This window comes from Mya arenaria, chromosome 5 (assembly GCF_026914265.1).
Source record: "Mya arenaria isolate MELC-2E11 chromosome 5, ASM2691426v1".
Taxonomy (NCBI): domain Eukaryota; kingdom Metazoa; phylum Mollusca; class Bivalvia; order Myida; family Myidae; genus Mya; species Mya arenaria.
In genome coordinates, this window is record NC_069126.1 from 26,745,062 (window position 1) to 26,770,125 (window position 25,064).

The 25,064-nt window shown below is 35.8% G+C and overlaps 2 protein-coding genes across 2 annotated transcripts; one reads left to right on the plus strand and one right to left on the minus strand.

The window, feature by feature from the left end:
• Positions 1-2,924: 2,924 nt before the first annotated feature.
• On the minus strand, positions 2,925-16,646 carry LOC128233557 (uncharacterized). Its single transcript, XM_052947284.1, has 9 exons — positions 16,434-16,646; positions 12,659-12,730; positions 11,267-11,296; positions 10,707-10,897; positions 8,650-8,738; positions 7,742-8,002; positions 7,054-7,187; positions 5,852-6,045; positions 2,925-5,437 (listed from the first exon to the last, which is right to left on the minus strand). Exons 1-9 carry the CDS (start codon positions 16,556-16,558, stop codon positions 4,020-4,022), a joined length of 2,514 nt encoding a protein of 837 aa, XP_052803244.1. The 5' UTR covers positions 16,559-16,646; the 3' UTR covers positions 2,925-4,019.
• A 4,070-nt stretch (positions 16,647-20,716) lies between these two features.
• On the plus strand, positions 20,717-24,749 carry LOC128233854 (heat shock 70 kDa protein 12B-like). The gene is made up of 5 exons (XM_052947715.1): positions 20,717-20,820; positions 20,971-21,308; positions 21,465-21,683; positions 21,892-22,027; positions 22,161-24,749. The coding sequence occupies exons 2-5, from the start codon at positions 21,006-21,008 to the stop codon at positions 23,216-23,218; spliced, it is 1,716 nt and encodes a 571-aa protein (XP_052803675.1). The 5' UTR covers positions 20,717-20,820; positions 20,971-21,005; the 3' UTR covers positions 23,219-24,749.
• Positions 24,750-25,064: the final 315 nt, after the last annotated feature.

Sequence of the window (25,064 nt, forward strand, 5' to 3'; positions counted from 1 at the left end):
GTCTTACATGATTTTTTTTTAACTATTCTTAATGTTTGAGCGAGCTGTAAACTTTATATTGTATAGATTGGAGACATTAGAGTATGTTAATATGTAGTTGGTAAATTGTAACTCAACTTTGGTGACATTGCACACTTTATTTATTAGTATTTATAATATCGTTCATATTTTTATGGAATATATCACAAGCGAGCGTAAAATTCAGGATATGAACAATAACAAATTTAAAGTTCAACATTTTTTGTCACATACATGTACTCAATTGAGGATGGTCAGATTTATTAACAAAACAGAAAGATAACTGACTTATTTTCTCCATATCAAGTTTTCTTGACAATTTATGAGTTTTTTTTCAATTTTCAAACGCAGTACAGCGACTTAATTGGCGAACAAAAAAGGAAACACTACGAGTATATTATTATTATTGTTGTGTAATTGCAGTTATGACCTATACTGATGATATTAAAATAAACTATTAGCCTTGTTAGTTTTATGACAGGTGCTATTCTATTTTAGATATAAATAAGTGTGTTAGTATCATTACAAAATTTGGTATTGTTCATAGTTTTTATTTTATATACGTTTTTTCCCCTTGCACAATTTGTTCATTGTTTATATCTCAATACATATTTACTGTTGTGTTTACAGAACAAAATGCAGATGCGCGAATAAAAAGTAAAAACTACTCCAACATACATGTATTTATGTCGAAGCGTTATGCCCTTCTTTGTAATGCAAGGGAAATAATCATTTTAAGAAGGAAAACAAGACAAGTTTATTTTTACTTGTGCTCTCCCTTTAACATCCATATGACGTCATTTAGTACATATTACATTTCCATATTAAGAAAATTATGCAACTTTTGAACCCAAACTTATAATTATGTGAAAGTTTCAACGCGGATGTCTGGTGTCTCCATATTATTTTGGTATCATTTGAAAGTTGTATGAGTAGAGAAAGAGTATATGTAAAAAAAATACCGAAAGAACATATCACAAACACAACTTTTAGGCCTTTAAAGATTGCATAATTGGTAATTTCACGTCCGAAATAGTTTGAATTAAGACAATAAAATAAATGCAAACTGCAATGACTCTATCAAAACTGTTTTTGTTTTTGTCATTTATTTGACACATCAGTAATCAGTAAGCAATTCTCTTTTATTTGATACCATAAGTATATGAAGTCATCCGATATTATTACCAATTTTCTGCAAAACATGTTTCTACTTCAGATACATTTAATACAGTTTCCTGTGCAAGTAAAATGTACCTTTGTTACATGTCTGCAGTTAGATTTTCCTCACCATCCTCTGTGTTTAAGATTAAATTGTTTTCTTTTGGTAATTTTAATCCTCTTAACAATGCAAGGGAGACAATCAAAACAGATGTTTCAATGAAGTCACTCTTGAATACTCGTTCTTTGGTATTGTAACGTGCTACGCCAATGAAATACCAACAGATCCCTTCAGAGAAAAGCATGCTCGACCCTGAATGGGTCCACTGGTCTTTATATACAACTTCTCTGTCCACACAGAGCCCGGGCTTTGCTAATTTGCATATTACCAACCAAGTTTACATACGTAGTACGAACGTACTTCCGTTTATAACGGAATGTTATTATGAACGCACATCCGCCGCATACAGCGGACCGTTACAGTATAATTTTGTGTGTGGGTGTGCTTGCGTGCGTGGTTGTGTGTGTGCGTGCGTGCGCGTGCGTGTTCATACTTTTTGCCTAAAGAGCTTTAAGATGTATTAATTTTTGAGAAGTGCACAGCAACTCAGCAAACTATATTTTTGACACGACATGTCGTTAAGCCAGCTCGACACTGAATGTGGCACTTCGTTTGTTGAACCAGTTTCTGATCGTCGGATGTCATTTTTTTAGCCAATCTACATTCATTTTCTGAGTGGCGAATTTCAAAAGTCGACCCAGGTTGACATTCAATGTATAATGTCGTTTGATGTGCATGCGCAATATTTAATGTTGAATGTCGTTAGTTGATCTGATCTCACACAACACAGCTTTTTACGAATAACAATATGGTCCGTTCCGGACAACAAAACCAAACTAATGGGCCGTAGTCAGTATAAAGAAATCATGCAACACATGTTTTGGAAAAGATATTCTTACGTATTGCTTCAGCAAATGTTTTAAAAATTTATGTAAATACTTATAATGTAGTGTAATTATTCAGTGATCTGCTTTTATGTGTCTAAATTAAACTTTTCGTCTAAACAAAACATGCAATAATTCTTATATATGTCAATATTCCTTAGTGCATTATAATATTTGGTAGAATATTTCGAAGTGGACAGTTTACGTTTCAATATTACAAAAAAAAACTGCTTTAATAACTTTCACCAGTGCCAGGGCGAGGAATCAAGTAATTAAAAAGGGGTTCTCAATATTGGCCATAACGCGCCAAAACCGATGTAAACAAACGATTAGGTGACGATAATTTCTGAATAACGTTTTTGACAGAAGATATGAAAAAAAATCTTAGTCTATAAAAGACCATGCTATTTTCTGCTTCCATATGAGTGAAATATTTTAGATTTGCTTGAATAAATGATGCAATCCTTGGCCAAAATATCAGAGTTACATCGTTCTACAAAATACCTTCAAGTTGAATTATTGGCATTGGTTGTGGTCCGTTGTGACCCATGTCAGAACCACTTTGGAGTCACGTGATTCCTCACTCTGAGTGCCCTTTGTCTATATCTGTAACTCGAGGTAACTCGAGTTAACAACATACCACTAATTGTATTCTGAGACTCCAATTTTGTACTCGTGTATGGCTATTGTTTGAAAATAAAGCATGTATCTTTATCTGCTTCAGTTCTGTCTCGCGAGGGTATATCGAATGCATTCTCGTTTGAACATGCATGTTTATATGCAATAAACAAACCATGTTTTCGTTTGAGTTTTTATTGAGCAAAACCGAAACACAATAATAGGTAGAACAAACAATACTGAGTTCACACGAGAGGAAGTAGATGAAAAAATAATAAGGATTGAAGCAGGGAAACAAGTAAGGTTTCAACAAATATTGGTGTCACGAAATACTAGTGACCATATTCAATATAATTCTTAGACCAATCTCATTAAACTCATATGGTAACGTTCACTTCATATTGTAACGTCATGCACATCGTAAAGCGTAACGTCGTGTAGAGTGTATTGGGAATCTGATTTGAATGAGATTGTTCATTGATACGCCTCACTGATTTCAATAAGTCCAATAAGTCCATTGGTCAGTTATTTTTATTGTCCAATCAAAACACTTGGATTCTAAGCTTGAAATTAAGTTAAGGTCTGTGAGATGGTTTTTGAATTAGGCACAGATATTTCAGACATAATTATTCGAAGGTTTTTGAGGTTGTGGTAAACCTGAACTTAGATCGCAGACACCTGTCTCATGATATTGCTCAAGCACTCATATGCACTTTGGCAGAACAAATGGAATGTGAAAAACGTTTAAATAATTATCAACAAACATAACACGTACGGTATCACAAGTAAACATATAAATTTGTAAAATAATACTTAAACAAAATATAACGGTTTATAAAAATATGTGAACAAAACAATATAAGAAGCATTTTCAAATAAAGAATATTATCACAGACATTTTGATATTTAATGAAACAGTTTCATTAAAAGCTCCATAACAAAACAACAGAACTCTTTATTGAGACCTTTCTTCTGCGTTCAAAGGAATAACTTAATTAGAGAACCTTATTCCATACGTTCATACCGTTCTGGTGACGGTTATACTTCTTTATGAAATTACATTCAACGAAATATTCGAAAAAAATCGATTGCGCCTATCATTCTTTCACGCAAAATAGTCACTCACATTAGAATCATACATGCGGCACCATCTATACGGAATAAGCGATAACAATAATCATAATACTGTTAGAGAGTAAACTGGCAGGCTGGCTTACAAGTTTGCTACTATCACCTTTTAGTTTTCTCGTTAAAACCGCCGGTAACTGATTGTGAACAGTTTATCCATGAATTAACTGTCCATTTATGCCCCAGAAGTTGTGTTTCTTTCCCCTCGTTATGTTTTGTCGGAGGTCTGGATTGGATTCGCTGAAGTGTCCGAGGAAATTCCTTCGCACTGCAGTCTTTTCAAAACTGTTTTGAATATCCAGCAAACTTGTCTGTGGTCTTGGCGTCCCGTGGCCAGGCTGCCAACTGAATCTATCATCTTTATAGCCTATACGGTGTACAGGGAATTGCGCTTTGTAGGCCGACTCGAAAGACAAAGAGTGTTGAAGATTGGAGGGAATGAAGTTTGTTCCCTTACTACTAAATTCGTTTCTGTACTCTGAGCTCGGTTCGCTTGAACATGGCTTCTTTTGAAGAGTACTACTGTAGGCGATGAATGGTGTTTCTCCATTTTTCGTTTCATTTGATAATTGAGTTTCAATATTGGTGAATTTTATCCTCGGCAAATTGTTTGGATCGTATGGCATGCCGTCTTGTTCATTTTCTTCTTTTTCTTCAGGCTCCTTGTCGTTTTCGGGGTGATAGAGGGCTTGTACGCTGGAATACTGGGTCGTTGCTATCGGATCGGTGGGTGGTTTTGGACCAGGATCAGAGGCAAGAAGCTCTTTGGTTGTGGTAACCATTCTTGGAGACCCTCTGGTAGGAGCACTGCTTAGACGCAATATACCGCTATCTAGGCTCTTTGCAACCATAACATTATCCGAAAACTTGACGTTCTTTTGTTTTGTAGAACTTGCTTTTCGTACATTGTGAAGATTTTGATTTTCAGCTGACATGACTATGTTCGGTTCGTACCTTGAAAATTTCCCAATCTCCTGTTCTTGTAGAAACTTTCTTGTGTTGTAACTACCTCCCATTGTACTGTCTTTTAAGATTGTTTCACCCTCTTGAACTTTAACTCTAGCAGTTTGCACATTTGGTTGAAGAATAGACTTCTGAAACTCTTTTAAGTCATTATGCTGGATCGAGTGTTCGATTGGTTCACGCCGGTCACCAGCCAAATTTGGCTGAGTGTAATTAAATGTTCTACTGTATCGAAATGCATCCCTCATATCTTGATTAAGTTTCGTTGGTAGATTCAGAGCATCCATATGAGAAGTCCTCGTATTCATAATTTCTGGCCCACTTACATCCAACGCATTCATGTTGTAAGCAAGTCTTTCGGGTGAGTAACTGGTTTTATAAAGACCAGCCCTTTCTTCGTTGTATTTACCCTCATGACCGTAAAATGTCGTTGGCCGCTCTGTCTTGCCAGAGAGAGCCATCTTGTTGTTAAGGGCAGTGACGTCATGCCCGGGTGAGTGGGCTTCGAGAACTTTCCATCTGTTCTGTGCCTCCATTTCTTGGAAGTTCTTGTCTTGGTCTCGCTTTGTAGATTCCAAATAAGTTGCCTGTGGACCACCTGGGCGACCTTTGGAGGAAGGAATAAAAGATTGACTATATGACAGAAATAAAACGGTAAAATGTCTAAGTATTATAGATAACTGTTTATCGTATATTCAATAGTATTGTGAGCAGAGCCATCATAAAAATGTTGTAATTACTTATAGGTGAATATTTTATTTCGAACTTTGACTTTTCTGATTTCAGCGAATTGTGATAGATTTCTTCTTGTCTCATTGAATATATGTTTTGATAAAGCGTTTTCTTCCGTTAACTTATAAAACGGAAGAGGTTGATTAAAAAGACGATCGTTTGTACTTAAGCCGATACACATGAACAGAGGATTTTATCTTGAATGCGAAATTATGAAAATACGACAGCATTTGCCCCGAAACTTTCCGAACACCCCTTGTACACCCCTTGACAAACCAACGTTAATTACCTGCTGGTATGTATGGGACTCTCTCAGGAATGCCTTTGCTGTCTGAAAGGTGTTTCAAATTCGGGTCTGCGTGCGCAACTTTCTCCAATTCCCGCCACCTCTCCTTTTCCTTCTCAGCGATATCGTCCGGGAAACTGGCGTACTCTTTACCATTGAGTAGTCTATGCTCTTCTCGTTCACTGAGAGTCTTCATTCTAGAAAGACAGATGATGAGGTTAAACATGATATCAGCATCGATAAAAGTATCAAGAGCAACGCCAACAGCAAAAACAATAAGTATGACAGCAATAAATAGTTGTCTGGATAGTTTTACTAATGAAGACTGTACTACTTTAAGTAGTGGTAGTGGTAGTGGTAGTTCTAATGGTATTGGTTGTGGTGGTTGGCAGAAGTGGTGGTGGTGGTGGTTGTGGTGGTGGTGGTGGTGATGGTGATAGTCGTAGTAGTAGTAGTAGTCGTAGTAGTCGTAGTAGTCGTAGTAGTAGTAGTAGTAGTAGTAGTAGAAGTAGTAGTAGTAGTAGTAGTAGTAGTAGTAGTAGTCGTAGTAGTAGTAGTAGTAGTAGTAGTAGTAGTAGTAGTAGTAGTAGTAGTAGTAGTAGTAGTAGTAGTAGTAGTCGTAGTAGTAGTAGTTGTAGTAGTAGTAGTAGTAGTAGTAGTAGTAGTAGTAGTAGTAGTAGTAGTAGTAGTAGTAGTAGTAGTAGTAGTAGTAGTAGTAGTAGTAGTCGTAGTAGTAGTCGTAGTAGTAGTCGTCGTATTAGTAGTAGTAGTAGTAGTAGTAGTAGTAGTAGTAGTAGTAGTAGTAGTAGTAGTAGTAGTAGTAGTAGTAGTAGTAGTAGTCGTATTAGTAGTAGTAGTAGTAGTAGTAGTAGTAGTCGTATTAGTAGTATTAGTAGTATTAGTAGTCGTATTAGTAGTCGTCGTAGTAGTAGTCGTAGTAGTAGTAGTAGTAGTCGTACTAGTAGTGGTATTAGTAGTCGTATTAGTAGTCGTCGTAGTAGTAGTCGTAGTAGTAGTAGTCGTATTAGTAGTCGTAGTCGTAGTCGTAGTAGTAGAAGTAGTAGTTGTAGTATTTGTTGTTCTTATGTGTTGTTGTGCTATTTTTTTTGGTATAAAATGTTGAATCCAAACTACACATGGTAAAATAGAGAAGAACTCAAGCTATAATTTACTTTTCGCATTTAAATGTCAAATACAATTATTACCTGATATAATTAGGGTTTTCAGGCGCGTTCGCCGCTGCAGCTGTCTTCAACTGTGGTGGTTTGGGTATTAACATTTTGGATATTCTACCATCAAAGGGCCGCGGTGGATCAAATGTGTTGATCGATCGAGGATACTGAAATCAAAATAACAAAACATGATGATGAAACCATTTACCATGTATTACATAATGCGTTCATAATGCGTTCATGTACTGTCTGCCTACAATGCCTTGATGGTGAAAGTGGTAAACGATGAATGCAGTTGAATGGAACATTTTCATTAAGCAAGTATTTATAATGTGAAAGAGAACAATAATATCATTGGCAATCAATAAAAGAATAATAACCTATTTTAGCTTGAAATACCTATGAATAGATTTAATAAATGATGGGATGGGAAGTAACTTAGTTGCCTTGTATATATATTAAGTTCGATTGTCTTTCTGCACATCGACTCCTATACTTAATTTCGCGTGTTTTCCTTCTGACCCTATAAAGGCACTTTTTCAATGGTATACATGTTATATTGATGTAAAAAAGATTATCCTTTAATTCATCGCTAGCGTTTCAGTACATAATCCATTAATCCTACAAGACTTTCCAGAAAATATCCCCTAATGAAATCGATTATTGAATATATTTGTGGCTGCCTAAATTTAAGTAAATTTAAAACATTTTTAGAACTTACTATGTTATCGTCTGTGATGCCAGTTGCGCTGTAGAAATTGGTCTTGTCGCCATGATTGTCCAGCTTGTTTGGATTGGCCGGACCGAGGCCAGTGTGTTGTCTGTCGTAGGTCGTCTGCCATTGGTCCCGCTCGACATTACGCATGGCTGTCGCGGTGCGGACGCTGACTTTCATGTCACCCTCACGTGACTGTAGATTTGGCGCCACAATTTTGGGTGGGATTGGGTAGAAATCTTGCCTCCCGTTGTGCACCTTTACTTTCTGGAAATATACATTTATTGTTAATACATTATTTCAAACTTATTTACTTTTACAATGATTGTTGAAGAAGTTATTGCATGTTACAATAATCTCTCTCGTTGGGACTATGTTGCACGAGAGTGTGGTCTTATGTTTTAGGGGAAACCGGAGTATCCGGAGGAAACCCACATGTCCGGCTTGGTGGCCACAAACCAAAATCACATGCGCCCAGGTCGGGAATCGAATCCGGATCGCCTATGTGAGAAACGAGTGCAGTAGCCACTGCGCTAACCAGACAATTGGCCAATGTTAATGTTAAGACATTCAAGATTGAACGCAACGTACATGTGGTATGTGTTACATAACTTTTTAATCAATAAATTCATGAACATGTCAAAACAATGTTTTGATTTATCGATGAAAACATTAGTTTAATGATAAATGATATTTTAATTATGTCCGGTAAATTGTGTTTGTATGTATCTTCCTGGTAATCTTCTTAGCCCTCACCATTAAACAAGCTCACAGTGTTAGGCTTGTGAGATTGTCCATAAAATTTCCATTCCTTTATGGTTAAAGCTTTAATCTGACTGAAACTTCACAGTCTTACTAAGCGAATCGTTTATTGATAAGACTGTTTTGATCGAACGTATTAATTTCATACTAACCTGGTTAAAGCCATGCTCCCCAACCCATTCCAGACCTTCCTTTTCGGAATTTTTCGGCAATGACTGGATTTCCCGTCGATCACCAAAACCTGAGTTCAATAAAAGACATCATTTTTTCAACAGCTTCCATTGAAATTAAAAAAAAATCATAACGTATTAAAGAATTCGGTATGGCTCCTTTTTTAATTGAGCATACTGGTATGTCATAGACAATCGTTTTGAAAATTAAAATATATCTTATGTTCAAAATAGAAACGCTTAGTAATAGTTAGATGACATGAAGTAACATCTTAATGATTAAGAATGGACGGAGTGAGCGTAGGTCTAGAATGCAACCTTATTGGCTGACACATTGTGAATGTAAACTCTGACGCAAGGAGTGTGTATTGGATGAATGAAAGTAGACGGACCTTTAGACACCCACGAACGTTGATTTATTTTACTGGGTTAGCCTAGCACTAATGATTAGCTATCTGAAATATAGTTGGTCGGAAATACAGGTTGTATAATTCATTGGGTTTAGAAGAAGTGTTCACGCTTCTCTTGATAGATACATTGGTAAGATTGAATGACCCCGAATGACTGGAAACTAAACTACACGGTTGAATATAAAATGACCCCGAATGACTGGAAACTAAACTTCACGGTTGAAGATTGAATGACCCCGAATGACTGGAAACTAAACTACACGGTTGAAGATTGAATGACCCCGAATGACTGGAAACTAAACTACACGGTTGAATATTGAATGACCCCGAATGACTGGAAACTAAACTACACGGTTGAATATTGAATGACCCCGAATGACTGGAATCTAAACGGTTAAAGATTGAATGACCCCGAATGACTGGAAACTAAACTTCACGGTTGAAGATTGAATGACCCCGAATGACTGGAAACTAAACTACACGGTTGAATATTGAATGACCCCGAATGACTGGAAACTAAACTACACGGTTGAATATTGAATGACCCCGAATGACTGGAAACTAAACCACACGGTTGAATATTGAATGACCCCGAATGACTGGAAACTAAACCACACGGTTGAATATTGAATGACCCCGAATGACTGGAAACTAAACTACACGGTTGAAGATTGAATGACCCCGAATGACTGGAATCTAAACGGTTGAAGATTGAGTGGCACCGAATGACTGGAAACTAAACTACATGGTTGAAGTTTGAATGACCCCGAATGACTGGAAACTAAACGGTTGAATATTGAGTGACCCCGAATGACTGGAAACTAAACTACACGGTTGAAGATTGAATGACCCCGAATGACTGGAAACTAAACTACACGGTTGAAGATTGAGTGACCCCGAATGACTGGAAACTAAACTACACGGTTGAAGATTGAATGACCCCGAATGACTGGAAACTAAACCACACGGTTGAATATTGAATGACCCCGAATGACTGGAAACTAAACTACACGGTTGAAGATTGAATGACCCCGAATGACTGGAATCTAAACGGTTGAAGATTGAGTGGCACCGAATGACTGGAAACTAAACTACATGGTTGAAGATTGAATGACCCCGAATGACTGGAAACTAAACGGTTGAAGATTGAGTGACCCCGAATGACTGGAAACTAAACTACACGGTTGAATATTGAATGACCCCGAATGACTGGAAACTAAACTACACGGTTGAAGATTGAATGACCCCGAATGACTGGAAACTAAACTACACGGTTGAAGATTGAGTGACCCCGAATGACTGGAAACTAAACTACACGGTTGAAGATTGAATGACCCCGAATGACTGGAAACTAAACTACACGGTTGAATATTGAGTGACCCCGAATGACTGGAAACTAAACTACACGGTTGAAGATTGAATGACACCGAATGACTGGAAACTAAACGGTTGAAGATTGAATGACCCCGAATGACTGGAAACTAAACGGTTGAAGATTGAGTGACCCCGAATGACTGGAAACGAAACTACACGGTTGAAGATTGAATAACCCCGAATGACTTTGAGTCCTATAGGGTTGGGTTTGTTTTCATTTATATCATGGTTATCGAGACAAAAATGATAGCATGCCTTTTGTTTTGTGAACGATCTGTACATCATACGCTTTCGCCGGCATTTCATGGCTGATTGGTTTCTCTCCTCTCGCGGCCACGCCCCTTTTTGGATCCATGTCGCTGTCAAAGCGCGGGAAGAGGGCAGCACGGGGCATATGGGAGGAGTACGGGTGCTCCGACGGGAAGGTCTTGTTGACCATGATAGGGCTGGAACATTCAGGTAGGGGAACTTATTTATAGTAAAAATAAAACATAAAATGTCAAACTCACATGAATAAGTCTATCATACTTGAATAAACAGATAATTGTCTTATTCTTTCTTGCAGATACTTTGTACATATTGAACATTGAACATGATATATCAAAATAAATCAACCGTGTATGTTTGTTTTGTTTTTGTTTTTATAGATCAGTTTGATGTAATGTTCTGTGTACAACATGTGTCTACGTATACTTTAATATCAGATAAAACAGTATTCATTTCAATTAACATATATAACAAGTCAAAAATTTACAATATTACAAAGGAAAAGAAACGGAAAACAAGTTACAAAAAACCCAGTTGTAAACACTTACCCCATTGCGCTCTCGTGGGGATCAGGTACTCTGCAAAAACATAAAAAAAAAAGAAAAATAAAGGATAAATTTACATTTATAATAGCAAAGACATTTGTTGACAGAATGACTAAGCATCGCAGTTTTCGTTTTAATGTTGCGAAAGAACAATCGAGATTTGTCTTTCGGCGCCGGTGTACAGATTTTCAACGTTGGTCGCTACTCAGACAATACGAAAGAAACTCATATTTAACTGCAAATCACTGTAATTGAATTCATAATTCTTCTCTTTGTAAGGAAATGTTTGACTTCAGCGTAAAAATCAACCAGATATTGACTCAATGATCGTACAGAAACGAAGTGGAATTACTTCGTCTATGTAAACAAAAGCTTGAGTAATAAATGGCATGCAGCTAAGTGATTTAAACCACAACTCCAATCTGGTAGGAGTAAACTTCAAGTATTTGATTGAACTTCACTTGAAATCATTTGCTTTATTGGAGGCCGGTGTGGGTTTTATATTTAGAGCTTGTGTATACCCTCTCCAACTCCCATTCAGATAGTCTTATCTCAATAACAATTGTAAGAATGTGATATGCAGTAGTTGCTTCGCTCGCAAGGTCAATGTTTGCTATATTGATCACAGCTACTGGTATGAAGTTTACATTAAGGTAACGCAAAGTTTCAGTCAAACGAGTAAAGTTGGCATTTAAACCTTCGTATATGTTGATATTAATTCTGCCTTAAGCTGAGAACCAATAAGCCGATAAAACGTTAATCTGTTTTACTTAATGCTATCATTGCGTCTTAAAGAAAAAGTAATGATAAATTAGCATTGCAACAGAATAGGATTTAAGTTTTCGATTGATTTTTTTTCAAATTCACTTTTCATGAGAGCAGGTGTAAGGTTGTATGTAATTCCATGGTTTATTGACAGAACGTTTAATTGCAATTAATAATTCACAAACGCTGAAATATTGATGTCAAAGAGATCTTTTCATAATGCAAAAACAGTTTCTCCCTATGATAAATGTTTTACATTGAAATATAAAGATTTTATTTTTATATTAAATTACAACTGTTAACAACATGATATTTATTAACGGAGTAAATCGTATCAGTATGAATTTAACAGTTCAAAAGCGTTCAGTGTATTGTTCAACTTACAATTCATTGTTACCGAATAAAAACACTAACTTACAGTTTTTCGGTATATAATTAAAACACTAACTTACAGTTCGTTGTATATTGTGTAACTTACATGCAGTTCATTGTTACCGAATAAAAACACTAACTTACAGGCAGTTCATTGTTACCGAATAAAAACACTAACTTACAGGCAGTTCATCGTTGTCGAATAAAAACACTAACCTACAGGCAGTTCATCGTTGTCGAATAAAAACATTAACTTACAGTTCATCGTTGCTGCGTACATTGCTGAGCTTCAGCTGGGTGAGTCTGTAGAACTGCTCATTCGGCTGCCCACTGAAAGGAAGGAGGCGGGTTAGGTTGAATTCAATTCAACATTTTGATGTATGTGTAATCTTTCGTCTTTGTTGTTTGGTCAAGTTATGTGTGTATCCCTCGTCTAGTGTTTTTAGCCCATGTGTGCTTCTTAACAGGGTATTCGTTATGTATTCGCCTTCATGAGCATGGGCGGTTCAAGAAATTACCGTTAGAGGCGGCTAAACTTAGGGATGCATCATTCTGGCATGCGCCCACTCTAACAACTGAAATCATTATGGTTTAAAGTGTTGGCGGGGGGGGGGGGGGGCGCGGATCCTCCAAAAAAGTTTTAACCATTCAAGTTCCGAAATGGTGCATTTTGAGCGTATTATTTTACTTTTTTCTCCGTTTTTACATAAATAAATGAAACTTCCTTGATTTAAGTGTGTGTGTGTGTGTGTGTGTGGGGGGGGGGGGGGGGGGGGGGGGTTCGTTGTTTACTTTCAAACGTAAACTATTATTTTTAAGCAATTGTTATTAATTTAAACAACAACATATGATACATATGACATAAATCTTTTTAAAAATACAGAAGATTAAAATGAATCCATTCATATTTCAGAGCAGCGTTGCGTACTTTAACAAAATTGTGAACGATTGGCCCAATGCGTCAAAAGGCTGTTATCTTAACAGTCTATGTGCTACAATGTAAAAAAATCAATCGCAATACAATAAAATAAAAAATAAAAATAAAAATGCTTTGAAAATATACGGTGTTTGGCAATAAACACGTGATAAAATTGCAATTTATTATGATATTGCAGCACTGCGTGGTAATATTAACAAGATTTCCGTAACAATTGCTGGCACGTTTCCTTATATACAAGAACTTGGCCATATATCTGCACAATCAATAAATACAGGAAAATCAATTTCCGTTTTATTTGTTTGCAACACAAGTGAAATGAAATCTAGTGAAAAAAACTCCGGCAGTAAATGTTCGAAAAACACACAAAGTTTTTATAACAATGCAAAAATCTCGGTTTCAAACATTCATTCAGTTTCTTTAAAAGAGTACGATTTGAATAGAGTTTAAGATCGTTCATTGAATAACAGGTCATATAAGGTTTCAACATATCCATATGAAAAGAATGGTAAACTAATACATTGGCACTATTTCCTGTATTTGTTTAAAGATGCACTCTTACTTCCAAATAAGATTTACCACAATTAATACAATTAATACAATTGTTTTAATATACCAAAAAGGATGAATAAATGACAAAACAATGGTTCTTATGAATGATACCGAGTTGAATTTGAAAGAAGGGTGCAGAAAACACGGTTTTTCTACTTTATGAGACGATAGTAAATAACAGTAAATCTTTTAGCACTCACCAATCATTTAATATTTTTGCGTGTTCAGCTATTAAATACATGGTTACAAGCTTGTTATCAGTAATTAATATTTTCCATAAATGCATTATTTAGTAAGTAGTTAAAGGTTTATCACTCAAAGTGTATGTTGTAAAAGTGTAACTTTAATGGTTACATTACATGGTAAATGAAGAAGCAAGAATCGCAGTACAGTCGAACCCCGATGGCTCGAACTGCCAGGGACCGGCAAAAATATATCGAGCCTCGAAAAAATCGAGCCAAGCGGGAGTGTTTACATCGTTTATAAATACATCGGTCCTTTATATCTTATTCGAGCCAACGAGTAATTCGAGCCAAGCGAATTTGAGCCAACGGGGTCCAACTGTAGTATAATGCTGTTGTTGATTCATTTTTTTTAAAAAAAAGAGGTGTTTTATTGTTGACAAGTAAATGCAATCATTAGATAAACTTTACAAATACTCGTTGGCAATCAGATAATCAAGGTCGATAATGGTCGGAAACACAAGCGATAAAACATTTTACTGCTAGACGTCTTGAATAATTTATACCCCCTTGTTTAGAAACGTCTCCCTGTGCTTTATCTCAAAACAATAGAATATATGGATCCAGGACACTCATTCTAAATAAAGTTGTTTGTCACTCCTACTCGAAATGTTTGCAATAACAAACGCCTCTCGACTTTTAGTAGTTTATACAAACTCATATTAGCTCGATTATAAAGATAGCTAAACACTGATATTAACTCTCCTCAAGACCCTCTCTTGGGTAGAAACCAGTACTAGTGTCTCTTTAGAGGTCATGAGAAAGAACCCCTGAACGAACACCTATACAGTCGAACCCCGTTGGCTCCGAAACGTTTGGCTCGATATTCACGTTGGCTCGAACTGGATGTAAAGGGCCGATTTCTTTAAACTGAATGTAAGCATTCCCGCTTCGCTCGAATTCCACGAGGCTCGAGGTATTTTCGACGGTCTCTGTGATTTCGAGCCATCGGGGTTCGATAATACCACTATATAAAATTATCCCTCCCACCTTTAAAGACCCTAATTTCGTCGCTTACAAAAGAAATAACATGTTAAGATGTTTGTATAAATTTACATTCATTTGGTTTGTCATCCAGGTCAGTTTGTATGTGTTCGTATTATACATTGATGCCTCAATTGCTTTCCCCGGATAGATGTTTATTCTAGTGATGTCAATATTTATTAATATAATCATTCCACTGAGACTTTTGTGGATTGTCGTTATGACATTGAACATTTAAAACATATTTTAATTCTAAGATTTGGCCGAGGGTGTATTGTCATGTAAATGATTTCAACTTTAATAACAAACATGATAAAAAAAATGTGAAGCGAGGTCCTCGAACCTGGTTAATCCCTTGCTGGTTTCCAGGATCGCACCAGGGCGATACCCCCATAACCTTTCTATTTATAGGTAAACGAGTGGTTGAATTAATGTTCAGTTTTAATGTCCTGTCCTGTATAGGTCGTATATTTTCTGTTCAGGGCTTTAAAGACCCTTGTGCCATAAAACTAGACCAATATTGTGCCACCTGGCTTGTCCAAGTGGCTTAAAAATGAAGTATAATGAACATTCATTTCTATAGAAAGTGAAATTAATTATAGAAGTGTTTTTTTCGATCACATTTCAAGACAGCGTTGTCAACGTGAATGTCTTTCATATATTGGTTTTCACTTTGTTTTAAACTATGTCATCATTAATTATGGAAACCTTATTGTTTAAACTTAACAAGCATGTAAAATGTTGATATGGATTGTAAACCTTAAGATAAGAATTTAAATAGTTGATTGTTAAAATGTTAGCATTTAAAATGGGATTATTACCGAATAAATGTTTTTAAGGACTAATTGTTGACATATAGTACATAAGAGTTATAATGTTAAAATAAAAACACAACATTTTTTTACATAGTAGACGCTTTTGCTCAATGTTTTTTATTGCCAAGTATTCAATGTCCGTTTTGTAAGATATCATTTGCATTTGTGATATAAAAATCTGTTTAGAAATTGAAGCAGAATTATGTTACAAAAGAAGTCAAGAAAATGGTTAAATGAGTTTTATTATTCAAATTTAGAAGTTTTGTTATCTTAAAGGTCCTTTGACATGTTATAAATCTGAGACATCGATAAATAAATAGACCGATCTGTCTACATGACGAGATAAGACCATTTAACGACCATGTTAATGCATCTAACAAACAAATGTCTTATTAGTTAAACTCGTATATCTCTAAATCAGCATCAAGATCTACAGACAGATTAGATGGAAATGATAAATGTTTTAAGACAGAAACATGAGACATGTAGACAAATTGACTTACCTATATTGCCATGTCGGAGCCTTGGGAAGAAACAAATCATCATCTTCCTTATATTTCCCTGTGCCCCACTCCTTCGGCAGTTTAGGCACATGGTCCGATTTGCGGAAAAGTTCCAGGGACGTCATTTTGGTCCCTGTTTAAATCAAAACTTTATTCCATATGTTAAACCACCCGATAGACTCTTAATCGCGTCGAGCGTTGCTAGGCTTTATTGTTAACCGACTGGTTTTCATTATATACCGGATATGATCATAGTGAAGTAAATTGTAATACGCGATTATTGATCCAGTCTAGAGCAGAATTACAGCCCGGTATATTCAAAAGGCAGTGTTTAAACCTTATACAAGGAGATTAAGAATAACAATTACCTCTATAATATTAAATAGTATTGACATGCATGTTTCAATAGTTAAGTAAGTGTATCCTTTAGATTAAACGCTTGATAAAAAATAAATAAAAATCTTGTTTTTTACTATTAAATTAATAACTTGTTTTACTTGCTGTATTTCGTTTCAAATCACACTCTTAATCTGTACTTTTAAGCATCACGGTTACAATAAGTCTAATTGACGCAGAATTGACGTATCGCGCAAACTGTTAATTTGTATTTTTGCAATAGAATAAAACGTACAGGTACACGTAAACAAACAAAAACAATGATTTTTTGAAGTGGCACGTGGAGCAAAAATGACAGATTAAAGGCGGTAGCCTTAAAGGGGCACAATACAGGTTTAAGAGGCACAATGCAAGTTAAAGGGGCATACTTTAGGTTGATGCAAAAATAATAATTTTATTTTAATGCACTTCTATGTTTAACTTATTTAACTTGTGTACGGAAAAAAAATGACGTTTTTTTTATTGGAGAGTTTTAAGCCACGTAGTTTTTAATTGTGAAAACGCCATTTATAAAAGGCTTTTTATCTGCAAATCGTATGCCTTTCGTTTGTGGTTTTATCATTCAAGCAAAACAAATTAAACATAATAAAGCACTGAAAAAAAAAATGCTTCAACCTTTATTGTGCGCTTTCGACACTTAATTATTATACGTTAACTGCATGTTTAGTGTTTGTCTTGTGTTTGTGTGTTGTATGGCTGTCTTTAACTTTATCTTAAACAATGCGCCCCTGAACATTGTCTTCGCTAAGAATTCGGTTAATTGGCTTGTCGCTGTAGTTTGAATAGTATTATTACATAATGCTCATTTTTTTTAACTCAACTGTTAAGTTGCCGCATTTATTTCTTGAATAGCAATTTAACTATTTTAGCCGCTCGTATTTTATTGACGTCGCGAGGAAACGCGACTTTAGTTTGGGATAGGTCTCAAGTTTGTACCAATAAAATAAATCTATAAAACATGTTTGATAAAAATCAACCTTTATAAACAAATAATTGCATACACTGATTAAAGAAAAAAGGAAACATCAAGATACCAAACAACATTTGTCTTATACTGTTATTACAAACATTTGGGCACATTTAATGGGTATTTAATAACTTGTCCTCAAACTTGTAGGCTACGGGTTTTTTATATCTTGGTTTACGAACTTAGGACCCGATTCATCAAGGCTCAGGAAAAACGTTTCGGAGAATGTTTTTCTTATTAAAATAACCTGATTTTTAATCAGTGGGGGAACTTGATAAGTCAATGACCATTGCTTACATATAACACTAAAAACGTAGAAACTGTACGTAACCCAACAATTACATAGGCTCACACGATAACCCGTCAGCCAATCAAATTGCACGAATTTCAGTTAAGATACTTCCGGTTTCAGTTTACCTAAAAGGAAAACTTGTGGTGAAAGGGTCAGTGGGATAACCGGAAAACATAAAATCCGGAAAACATTTGAATGTTTATACGTATATAAAATAGAGTATGCGAAGGGAGTTGGTGTGGCTGGGGTTCATACTATATTGTGTATGTGGTGTGTATATCATATTTACATTCTTCCACAGTGGTAGGTGCTGATATTGTCAGAACAGTGGCCGGGCAGAGGTTTGGGTGGTTACCTGTGGGTAGGGATTGACCTAATCATGGGAGAAACCATGACCATGTAAGCTTTACATAATATCTAGTAGTATTTAAATTACATGATAAATATAATACCTCCTCTAAACAATACTTTCCAAAGACTTTTTCTATCAAGCTTGATTAATTATAACATTTTTACCAACTACACATCAATGTACCATGCTGTAATTCCCATGTATGTAATGCTACTTACAATTTTGCTTTTAAAATGTATACAATTATCCCTTCAGTTATACTCTTGAAAGAACTAACCATTTTATAGTGGTATGTCAATTTGCGGAACCGTGCGCGTGTGGATTGCCCTTAAAGTCGGAAAAAAACTAGTTGATGTCATCACTATGTTAAGTGTTCAAATACATCTTACTTTTTTAATTGTATGCATGGATATAATAAGGAACAGCTTTTGTAATACTTGTTCCGATATTTGTACCTATTTTAAACTATATGCTTTTTTTCCAGGTCAAAAACTCATTGTTATGTTTTGATATGTCATGTATGTTTGTTATTCATGTCGTAAAATACCCCATTAAGCGAATGTTCTCTTGTTATCATATACCCCACTATAAATGACAAATATTGTATCTTGTATCTTGTATATTTGTGATAAAATTGAAGGTAAATGTTATTGATTTGAAGTGATATTTACTAAAAAATATGTATAAATACTTGTTTGTAAATGTAAGTTTAGTAAAAGTCGATTAAATTATCTCTCGCCCCCCCCCCCCCCCCCCTCAACTTTATTTACGTCAGTTTGTCAAAGTTCAAGGTCGTTGTGATCTTCAGCTGAAAATCCGAGCTCGTTCAATAACTGAAGAATGCTTATATCCACGGACCTCGAACTTGGTATCCTGATTAAATGCATCTGCTTCGTTTTAGTCATGTTTAAAAAACATTCGCAAAGAGTTTGATGCTTTGCATCAAAATTAGTATTGTTTTAAGTTGACACGGTATCGTTGGTCAGATTTGTTGTGCCGTAAGCGTCATACTTCTATAACGGTGCTTTTATAAGTCACGGGTATTTGCTGTAATGCGGATCGTTTTACAAATATTTTACTTTTAATACAATGCATGTTTGATCAATAATAAAAAGCATGGGCGTTGCATGCAGATACCAACGCTTGTCCGTAAATCAAGTAGCACAAGTACACAGATATTTTGAACAGATGAAAAAAAAACCAGTTTACATTGCGATTGCATTTATTAAGTCTTTTGAGATTCGTTTTAGGTTCTTGAGTAGTGTTTAACTGTTTACCCACTGGTCAATATATTATGAAGATTTTGCCATGACGAGAACAACGCCATCGTGATTTTCCTAAACACTAAAAATGAAATACAAACAACAACATACTGTTAGATTCTGTAGTCCCTCGATTTTTTTTAAATACAAATTAAGATTCCATGGCAACTATTTTTACCTTATTATACACTGATCAAAACAATACCACATTAATCACAAATACTTGGGAAAAAAACACCCAGATTTCCATTGCATTAGTCTCTTATCAGTCCCTTGAAAGGGACGTATTATGTCAGTAAACAAACATAATTACATTCATTATATATGGTATCATTTATTTGAAGGTCTTTCGAAATATTAAACGTTCGCTTAGCTGTGCTCCGGTTCACAATACCATGCGCGACTCATGCAAGGGAACTGCTGAACATACTAATAGATAAATTCGTAATCAAAGATAAAAAAACTCCTTATTTTGTTGTTATTTTTAAAAGAGTCGTTTTACTGACTGCGTTATCAGTACCAAACACAAGGTTTTGTTTGAGTTTGCTAGTACACATACATGATTTTCACGCTAGCGTTTGTAAAACGCCAATATAAGTTTTGCTTAACATTTTTCTGCAGTAGGACTCGGTATGTTTTTCACTTAGTGCACCGTAAAAAATCTGTAATAGCGATCTAATTCATCGGGCAGTCGGACACCATCAGTCTCGGCTAGATTTAAACTGCTCCGAGACAAAAACGGCAAGTGTACGTACACGCAGACTTATTCCAGCAATGATAATTTAGGGCTATAACTTAACAGTGTGCGTATACCACGTGATAATATGAGTCCACAACGTTTCCGATTACAATAATGTAGCATAGATATTAACAAATCTTTATTTTATAAGTAAGCGTGTTCACATTAAATCCAAACATTCTCTGTGTGCACTATTTACGCGTTTTCATTGAATGCCAAAAACATAAACATTTCTTTAAATAGATACGCGTAAATTTAATCTGAATTCATTGAAATCTCATTCTATTTCAGCGAAGAGGAAGTTAAATACCATTTGACACAGAAATGCTACGGATAGTGGTGTAATAATCTATTGACTATTCTTATTTTTGCCGGAAAGGTATGTTATTGATTTATGTCTTACAATTTAATATTCCTTTTTTCATACTAAAATTTAAGATTTGTTTATATTCTATTGACAATGTGATGAGAAAGTAATATGCGAAATGTATCTCGTATCTCTATGGTTACACCAAGCTTATCACTTCAGATGTGAAACGTTGTCATAGTAAGACAAACCTCACAATGGCCAGTTTTGGTGAATCATCCCTTGTTGTTGTTGCATTCGATTTTGGCACCACCTTCAGTGGCTATGCATTCTCCTTCCGGAATGATCCACTTAAGGTCCAGACCAATGGAAACTGGATTGCTGGATCTGAAAAGTTGATGTCTTTGAAAACGCCGACATGCCTTCTCCTTGACCAACATGACAACTTTCATTCATTTGGTTTTGAGGCTGAAAATAAGTATACGTCACTAGCAGAAGATGGCCAACATCATGGCTGGAGGCTGTTCAGAAGGTTTAAAATGATGCTACATAGCAACAAGGTAATGTAGAGTTCATACTTTGTAGGGTTTTTGTTCTTCAAATTCTTATGTCTTTAACATCTTCTGTTTTGTTGGCACTATGATGAATTTGCCATGCATGTACAAGCTTTTGTTGACATAAACGAACTCAAAAGTACTGGATTATTACAATTTCAGAAACTTTCAAGAGGAGCGACTGTTGAAGATATCAACCAGAAGTCGATGCCAGCGCTTCCCGTATTTGCTATGTCTATTCGGTACTTAAGGGACCATTTTCTTAAAGCCGTGGAAAAGCAGACAGCCGGTGTGGAAGAAACGGATATTCAATATGTCCTCACGGTTCCCGCGATTTGGGATGACAGCGCCAAGCAGTTTATGAGAGAAGCTGCTATTGAGGTACATAAAAACAGGTGCTCCTATGTGCTGCGTTCTTCATGATTTTTGTTTTGTAGTATTGGATTCATTTAAATTACGTATGATTGATTCCCTTTCCATGATAGTAAACAATATATGGGAGAATAACCTAAGTGGTAAGAGACGGGAACATATACCACTGTGGAAACATAACCCTTCATTTTTTATTTAAGTGGTTTAACTTTTACAGGCTGGCATCGATCCAAGGCGACTGAAACTTGCATATGAGCCCGAGGCAGCCTCTATCTGGTGTCAGATTGTGACGTCAGATGCGAAAGCGTCTCTTGATAGACCCGGTGTTCGATATATGGTCGTAGACCTAGGAGGTAAATATTTGAATATTCAAACTTGTATCGAAAAGATACAAAAAACAAACACACTGCATTTGCTGTTTTAAATGCAGAAAGTCTATGAGTTATCTCGATATGTTTATAAATGATTTTATACTTTGTTCTTAAGGAGGAACAGCGGATATTTCTGTTCATGAAAAACAAGCAAATGGAACGCTCAAGGAAATTCACAAAGCAAGCGGAGGTCCATGGGGTGGAATTTACGTCGACGACAATTACATCACCATGCTATCTGAAGTATTTGGTACAAGAGCTATCGAAGAGCTGAAAAGAGAGGAAATGGCTGACTATTTCGACATTTTAAGAGAATTTGAGACAAAGAAGAGAACATTTTCTACGAAAACTAAAGACAAGATCACTTTTCGGATATCAGCTACTTTGAGAGAACTTTCCGATAGGTTCGAAGGTGGAACGCTCAAGGATCGAATTGGAAATCTTCGTTACGGGAGCAACCTTGAGCTTCGTGGATCTGACAAGCTTAGAGTTGATCCTCTGATCATCAGCGGCTGGTTCGATGGTCCTCTAAATTATCTGCTAAGACATGTGAAAGAACTTTTAAGAGAGCCGAAAATGTCTGACGTTTCCGCAGTTTTGCTCGTGGGTGGATTCGGGGAGAGTATGTATGTACAAGAAAGATTGAAGTCAGAAATCATAAACAAGCAGATAATTGTTCCTGCAGAAGCTGGTCTGGTAGTGTTGAAAGGTGCAGTTCGGTTCGGGCACGAACCGGATATAGTATCCGCGCGAATCATGCAGTATACCTATGGTTTTCGTGGCCGTACGCCTTTTAACGAGGATATACACCCAGAGTCCAACCTTGTCATTCGGGACGACAAAAGGAAATGCAAAGATGCGTTTATAATCGTTGCTCGAGCAGGAGATGAAATTGATTTCGGCGATCAAAAGACGGTCGGAAGGGATCCTGGAGGTAATATGGAGTTCACAACATTCCCGATTTTTCGATGTCCGTCTCCAAATCCAATCCTTACAACGGATAGAGGCTGTAGGCAAATCGGACTTTTGAAAGTATACCATCCTGAAGGAGATACTAAATTTGACAAAAAGATGAACGTCACCTTTATGTTCGGTGATACAGAACTGTTGGTGAAAGTTACGATCCGAAAGACCGGAAAAACATTCAAACTTGCGATTGATTGTCTTGAATAAAGGAATAAATGTGGTATACTGATTTCTATTTAAATGTCTTATATAGGCTGACATGTACATTAGTTTACACAAACAAAGGCAAAATATTTATCGCATATACGATTTGCGTTTGTAAATTCAACAGGAAGTGTGCTTTTTAGGTTAAAATGGTCAATTAATCGACGAATTTATTAAGTTTGCTTATAATTTGTCCATGTTATCATGGAATTGTTGTATATGTTGTTGTTGTTTTTGTTGTCGCTGTTCTTGCGTTATAACATGGTGAAAGCAGCATATACATTTTTGGAAGCAAAACTTTTTTTACTGTTTAACTAAATTTAGCAGCAACTGTGATATATTGTCTCCTTTGTTTGTTGATATAATTGTTGAAACTATCACTAATTTTCATTAATTGAATTGCTTCTAAGAGATGATGGATTATTCAACTTGGTGTACATTTTGACTCTGTGTATTATCATGTGTATTGTTTATCATTTTCTTTTGATTGATTGTTTTGATGGTGTCTATATAGCATCATGTAGAAGGTAGAAGGTGGAAATGGCACGCCTAGTCCCGTTTACGCCTCGTCTACGTCCTACTATTGGATATTTTGTAGACTATAGCATTATTTAGATCTCTAAAACCGGTCGTTTTACCCCTGATTAAAGGCAAATTGGAACATCCATATCTTCGAAACTGAAAGGGCAACCATATCTTCGAAACTGAAAGGCCAATTGGAACATTCGGTTGCAACCATATCTTCGAAACTGAAAGGCCAATTGGAACATTCGTTTGCAACCAAATCTTCGAAACTGAAAGGCCAATTGGAACATTCGGTTGCAACCATATCTTCGAAACTGAAAGGCCAATTGGAACATTCGGTTGCAACCAAATCTTCGAAAGTGTTTTGCAGTGCGTATATATAATATGAATGAACAGTTTGAAACTATGCAAGCTATTTTCTGTATAGAGCTACATGAGAGTGTGGACGTGTTGTGTTTAGTGGCTTTATTATTGCATATTCATATTTTATATTTGTATGTGCATATTAGATTTTTTATCCGCCTGTACTTTCCTATTTGGAAAATATACCAGACTTTGTAGAAATGCCAAAGAATGCCAAATCAATGACAAAATTATAAGAAACGCGGTCTTAATAATACCATTTTACTATCTTGGAGCTTATATTTTGAAGCTATATTTTCAAGAAATGCACTTTTTTTTATATTTTATCTCTCCACAGAATATTTATACGCTTTAATTTTGAAAACACTTTGACAATTTTGGGAAAATAGACACTATTTCTGTTTGAGAAAAACCTCTGTTAAATGGGCAGCAAATTTCACGAAAAAACTGCATCTATCTTACAATATCTGTCTCGCACTGGCAGTTGCAAAATGTTTCTTGAACATTCGTCGAATGCATTGTTTAAATTAAATGACTAACGTTCTTAGGACCTACCTCAAAAAGAGTGTCCCGGTTAATATCCACGTCAGTGTTATGTGACTTCTGTATACATTTCATATTCGTGTATAAAATTCTTCAAAGCTGACTGTTAGTGTATCTGTGTTTCATTGATCTATGTTGTAACGTTATTCGTACTATTTATGCTAATTTTACCTTACTGAATTGAACTTCAATTTTATGAAGTTCATAATTTTTAAAGGGTGTTTAACCAGAAATGTCGACAAAAACTAATGCCAATGTATCAAGCAAATTCGTGATTAAGTCGACATTATTGCGACAGCATAACGTGTTGTAAATCGTCAAGTCGATATAAAACAAGTTGACAAGACTACATCATTAATACGGTAGTGTTGGCTGAGCAAATAATTCGCACATGTGGTGAAATTGATAATTGAACATG

What these genes read in the sequence shown, in the direction of transcription:
- LOC128233854 (XM_052947715.1), top strand. Translation starts at nt 21,006, where the DNA reads ATGGCCAGTTTTGGTGAATCATCCCTTGTTGTTGTTGCATTCGATTTT. An exon ending in TGATGCTACATAGCAACAAG is followed by an intron (nt 21,309 to 21,464) that starts GTAATGTAGAGT and finishes TTACAATTTCAG; the next exon opens with AAACTTTCAAGAGGAGCGAC. An exon ending in TATGGTCGTAGACCTAGGAG is followed by an intron (nt 22,028 to 22,160) that starts GTAAATATTTGA and finishes TTTGTTCTTAAG; the next exon opens with GAGGAACAGCGGATATTTCT.
- LOC128233557 (XM_052947284.1), bottom strand. Translation starts at nt 16,558, where the DNA reads ATGACGTCCCTGGAACTTTTCCGCAAATCGGACCATGTGCCTAAACTG. An exon ending in CCCCACGAGAGCGCAATGGG is followed by an intron (nt 10,898 to 11,266) that starts GTAAGTGTTTAC and finishes TGAATGTTCCAG; the next exon opens with CCCTATCATGGTCAACAAGA. An exon ending in GCATCACAGACGATAACATA is followed by an intron (nt 7,188 to 7,741) that starts GTAAGTTCTAAA and finishes TTTTGATTTCAG; the next exon opens with TATCCTCGATCGATCAACAC.